Source organism: Larimichthys crocea, chromosome XXII (assembly GCF_000972845.2).
Source record: "Larimichthys crocea isolate SSNF chromosome XXII, L_crocea_2.0, whole genome shotgun sequence".
Taxonomy (NCBI): Eukaryota; Metazoa; Chordata; class Actinopteri; family Sciaenidae; genus Larimichthys; species Larimichthys crocea.
The window spans coordinates 1,342,577-1,348,358 of NC_040032.1; the positions used below are offsets into that span (position 1 = coordinate 1,342,577).

The window sequence follows — 5,782 nt, forward strand, 5'->3', positions numbered from 1 at the left end:
TAAATGCACACATTCAGTGTTGTCTTGTCTTATCTCGTCTTGTCATCTTGTCTTGTCATACCTGGTTTTAGCAACACTAGGTAACAGTAGCCTTAAGCCACTGCACTTTACTTATTTATTTTAACTTAGCTTAGGTCTTGTTTTGTCTTGTGAACTTGCACTTTACTACTGTTGTTGTTGTTGTCTATGTAAACGCATAGGAAAGTGAGAAACGTAATTTCGATTCCTTTGTATGTCAAGTACATGTGAAGAAATTGACAAATAAAACTGACAAGTTGTCTTCTAAAGTTGTATAGTGCAAACAGAGACAGATTTTGTCCATTGTCTATTGTCCCTCCTGCCATAACTGAGAGCTGTTGTACAGTCTGCTGGCCCTGGGGACGAAAGAGTTCTTAAGTCTGTCTGCCTGACCGCGCAGGGCTCTACATGTGAAAATAACAAGCTTAAAATGAATTTATGCACTTGATGAGTAGTCAGAGTTGAGCAGATAAGATGGGTGTGATGTGAGTCGTCTGGTTGGACCTGCGAAAGGGAATCGCAATAACAGTCACACATTATTAATTGTACTGCCTATTGATGATTTCTTCTCTGCAGGTTAACCTCAGTACTGTTGACGTTATGTAATTTTCAGAATAGCAGTGAGGACAGAGGACTAGGATTTCTATGTTCATCCTGTGGTCATCGCGTGCCTTCCTCTGAAGTGAACCACAAGCTGCAGGAGATCAGGGTCGACCTGGAAAAGGCTGTGGACCTCATGGAGAGAGACAGACCAGGTAGTTGTCATACACTATGCAGATAAATTACATATGTACGTATGTATGATTTTTGCCATTATGTCATTCTTGTGCTCTGCCCTCCCTCAGATGAGGCTCTTAGCCTGTTGAAAAGAACCCAGTGTCAGTCCGGGCTGATCCTTGCAGAGACACACCCACTGCAGGGAGAGCTGGCAGATGCCACGGCCAGAGCATATGCTACTATGGGTGAGAATAATAAATGCATGAGTATTTTCAGATGAGCTTTGTTCAAGCACCCCTATGTTTTCATGTGGTGGTCTGTTTAGGTAGATTTACCTTAACACATGGGCTTCTAGCATATCTATATATTCATTAAATAACTCCCCCATTCACCCAAAGGTTTGATAACTTCTCTACCAAAGAGCAGGAATGTCAAGATAAACAGAAAATGTAAATAAATTCTAATTTCCCCGTTCATGATAACTGTACATCTTTGCCGATATTTAGATTAGCCGGGAAGTGGAAGAAGCAGTAAAGCCAACATGGTGATGGCTAGTGCTGCATATGTTCAGCTTCAGAAACCTGTGGGTGACGTCTCATGCCCTGTCCATTCTTTACACTGTCACTGATTAATGCCAATTTCCTGGAAGGTTTTCACCTGAATGATTGTGGTGTTTTGAAAACCCAGTGCGCTGGGACCATACTTCCACCAGTTGACATATCACAACTCAAAATACTTTCTAGCGGTAGAAAACACCACTGAAGGGTGAAGGAATGATTAACTTCCTGTACCAATGTACTTTTCTGTGACAGGCATATACTGTAATAAACAACATCATGCAACACCATTTACTTTGAGCAGACATGAGAGAATGTAGCTCTAGTAACTATGTGGCAGTTGAAAACTTATTTTAAGGAGGTCAGAAATAACCAACCTCACACTGCACTGTAGCAGACTTCAATAGGAGAGTAGTACTAACAGCTACTGGGTGTCTAATTAATTATTATGAACTTCAGCACTAAGCTATGAGCTGAGTTGTGCAAAGTTAAGATTTTGCTTTGCTTTTGCTTTGCCTTCATTAGGTGACTGGAACAATGCAGCCTCCCATCTTGAGCGAAGCTCTGCAGCTATTGGTTCCCAGTACGGAGCAGACAGTATTGAACTGAGTCGTCAACTCTTCAAATTAGCTCAGCTTCACTTCAATGGGTGAGTGAGTCACACAGACAGTGAGGAATACTTTTTCTTGTGCAATTAATCCTAAAAGTACTAATAAAGCTCTGTTCTCCTCTTCTTCTCCAAGTGGTGCCAGAGGACCGGCCCTCTCAGTTATCCCCGAGGTCAGACGCCTGCTCTGCCTTCACTGTGGTCCTCAGTGTCCGGAATTACAGGAGCTGCAAGCTATGGAGGACTGTCTACGAGGGTAGTCTTACTTACTGATGAAAATGATTCAAATCTGTGTATTCTTCTCTTTGAGAAACTAAAATGTTCCTTTTTTACAAGCCCTTGTGTTTGTATATACATGTACTTTTATTGTGATATATAAATACACTGTTCTAGAAGCAACACGCGAGTCTGCACAGCTGCCAAATGGCCACAGGTATACATGCGGTTGATTGTGGCTCTCTGACCTCTTGGTGTCAGAATGTATCCATCAATAGTTTCAATTTCATGCTTCAGTGGTGGCCGTGCAGCACAAGGCAACTTTTCCACCAGGTGCTTCCAGCTTCCATGTAAAGAATGAGACTGAAGGGAATGTGCGGGCTTTTAATGACCGTGGTTAAGAAATGGTTTAGATTCCAGCTGGTTAATCAATCTATACAATCTCCAAATACCCTCGGCTGCTACACACACATATAGGTACACCTCTGACCTTCAGGTGGCAGCAGTTAGCCACTGACAAATTCAATTTCATGCTCTGATGGCTGGAAAGCAAGATGTAGCACTGACTGGACCTACAGCACCCACCCCATGTCCTTCAAGACCTTTATACATCTAACTTAAAAGTCTTTAAAGGCCTGTTAAAGCATGACATGTATGTTAAGGCTTTTAGTTTTTCCCTCTCTCATTTCATAATGGATCAGTAACCCTCTATGTAACTAGTGGATGAAGAATAATTTCTAGTGTGTCACATAAACGGTCAGAAAATAAGGTGTCCGGTCACTGTGAGCTCTGCAGTAGAGGTTCACTGGTTTTCAGACATGAGAGACGACTCCTGTTGAGCAAAGACAATAAAATAGCGATCACAGCTGGAACTCTGAGGCATCTGCCAGTTAGACATCGCCTGTGTCTGGAGGGCGGCCAATCTGACAGACGTGGATAAGTACTTGCAGGAAGTCAAGGTTAAGTCAAAAACACCACAGAGGCAGCTGGTGAGTCGTGTAACAGTGAACTCAAAAGGCCCCACCGGGCAGGTTCCTGCTGATCACTGTCATGACGAGGTTGCCACAGGTCCCGGACCAATGAACGGAAAGTCAAGAGACAAACAAGTATAGTAATATCACAGGTCTTTAGAGTATTCAGAGGAAAACTCAGATCACAGCTGCAGACGATAATTATTTTCATCATGTATCAATCTGCTGATTAATTTCTCCATCTGGTTTGGTCTGTAAAACATTGAAACATCCTGATACATGTACCATTTTGTCTGATCAACAGTTCAAAATGTTTACTCCAGTGTAAGACACATTTGAGACCCTGGAATTACAAATTAAAAAACAAAACAATGAGTGAATTGATTATCGATTTCTGTTTTAAATCAACTAATCATTGCAACTCTGAGTTTACACAGGGTTGACACAACCTTCTTAAAATAAACATCAGACAATACGTACTGCAAATAGAAACGTGTCCTTTCTGTAACCCGAGATGATTTTATTTTGTCTTATTACTGATCATGTTGATGCACAGTCTGTAGACAGTCAAACAATACAATACATTTTTGAATTCAATGTGAGATAGTAACTCCTTTCCATGCTCAAATCCCCTTTAGATAATCCTCAGCACTTCTTTGTACAGTTTCTCCTCTAACAAGCTGCTCCATATTAAGGTAACATGACATAAAATCTGCAAATGTTGAGCCAGAGATAACAATGCTTACAGAGATATAAAGTGATCCCACACACAATAGGACATCCCTTCATAGTTGTCATAGTAATCCTAGAGATAATAAAGCTACAGTATTTGAATGCTGAAATCCAGTAATATCCCTCTATAAACACACTGATAAAAGAATATTGATATAAAAAAAAGACCATTATGAGTCAGGTTTTAGTTTTAGTGTCTCTCTTTGCACACAGATTCTGATGTATTTCTGGTTGTTTGTTGGCTTCTGTGAGCTAAGCTATGTGTGCGTCTCAGCCAGGAGCTTGGGGAGAAAATGTAAGCTTGTGTTCATAAGAAAAGACACAAGCAAATTGGAAAATATTGTGGAGAAGGCAGGGAAATGAAGAGGAAGAGAAACACAGGCAGCATGAATAAGACTGCAGACGTCTTGCTGTTCCAGTATCAGATCGCAAGTTCCTCATTCGACTGTCCAGTGCCATTTGAGGCCATTTCCAGTAGCTGTGATCTCAGGCTTATCAGATGTCTTGCTATACATAATGCAATCAAAATTGGCCAGACCGCAAACAAAAAGTGTATTCTGTAACAATGCTTGCGTCGATATCTGTAACACAGACAGACTGAGTTACGAACAGCCGAGTTTGCCTGACTTTACGTGTCTCCTGTAAGCCATTACAACCACCCTGCATGAATTATACACACAGCTGTTACCATAACAACTCAACTCAACCATGACAGCTCAACTCTGACCTTCAGTGTGAAGGTGTGACTGCAATGGTAAAGTGACACACAGTTTAAAGCATGGAATGATACAAGCTACGGTGAGATCATCAGAATAATCACAAGCTGCTTCGATAAACAAACTTGTAATGAGATACACAATACCTCTACAGAGTGTAGCATGAATGTTTTTCATTTATGATGAGGGGTGGAATTATTATTGTCACCTTGAAAATTTGATGCTACAAACTATAATAAGAGTAACCTACAAACTAACTACAAAAAAACTACAAACTAACTACAAAAAGAGTGTCATATTTGAGAGGTATGAAGTCTTTCATCCGGAATCACAAACAAATCCAGTGATTTGTAATTGTACCACTATTAAGTTAGAGCACTGGTTCTCAAACTGTGGTACATGTAGTGTTGGTTGTACGCAACCTCCTTGAAGCTGTATGTGGAGGAATCCAAAACAAAGCAAAAAAACGCATAATACTATCAAAGTACTAAGCTGGAATGTAACTTGAAGGAGTTTTTTTTTCTTTATTTTCTAAAATATTTTGTTTCAATATCAGCTTGATATGTAGACACATTTATGGAGGTAACGCACACGTCCACAATTAGCTATAAGCTAAAGTTGGTGGTAAGATAAATATGTCAGTGCAGGTAAAACAAACAGCAACCATGGCTCCAAACAAGAAATATTATTTATTACTTTTTCACCACACTAGCTCTGGTTCTTTAGCTGCACCATTGCACTAGTCACCAGTCCTTTATCCAGTGTACAAATGTTACTGCTGTACTTACCTGTATGTACAACTGAGAGCACAGTGAACGGGAGTCAAATTCCTCATGTGTACACACACCTGGCCAATAAAATGATTCTGATTCTGATTCATCTGGTTCTGTTCGGGATTCAACAACAGTCAACAAAATAATAAATCTTCCTATTAAGAATACCTGCCTCCTGTGTCAACTGTCTGCAGGTGAATTTGTATTTGTCATGATGGTGGTACTTGGAGAACCGAATGTTTTCGGAGGTGGTGCATGACGTGAAAAGTTTGAGAAATACTTAGAGGATTCACAAAAGACAGATTTAAACAAGGAGCCTGCAGCCCACTATCTGTGAAGCTGCGATGTTGATTGTAATGAAAGTCATTACAAAGAATTTGCCTCATAATGGTACTGAATGAAAATGGTGAAAATCAATGGAGTAGTGAGATATTCTGATGTTTTGTCCTAAAAAAAATGGTGAATGAAATGGGTC

The 5,782-nt window shown here is 40.3% G+C and overlaps 1 protein-coding gene across 1 annotated transcript in view; it reads left to right on the plus strand.

The window, feature by feature from the left end:
* smyd4 (SET and MYND domain containing 4) overlaps positions 1–3,683 on the plus strand; it is a 10,026-nt gene extending 6,343 nt beyond the window's left edge. The window contains exons 7-10 of the mRNA XM_027273723.1: positions 632–773; positions 864–980; positions 1,818–1,941; positions 2,036–3,683. Of these exons, the coding sequence (XP_027129524.1) occupies positions 632–773; positions 864–980; positions 1,818–1,941; positions 2,036–2,159 (507 nt within the window). The 3' untranslated portion in view covers positions 2,160–3,683. The remainder of the gene's footprint in view (positions 1–631; positions 774–863; positions 981–1,817; positions 1,942–2,035) is intronic.
* The last annotated feature ends 2,099 nt before the right edge of the window (positions 3,684–5,782 follow it).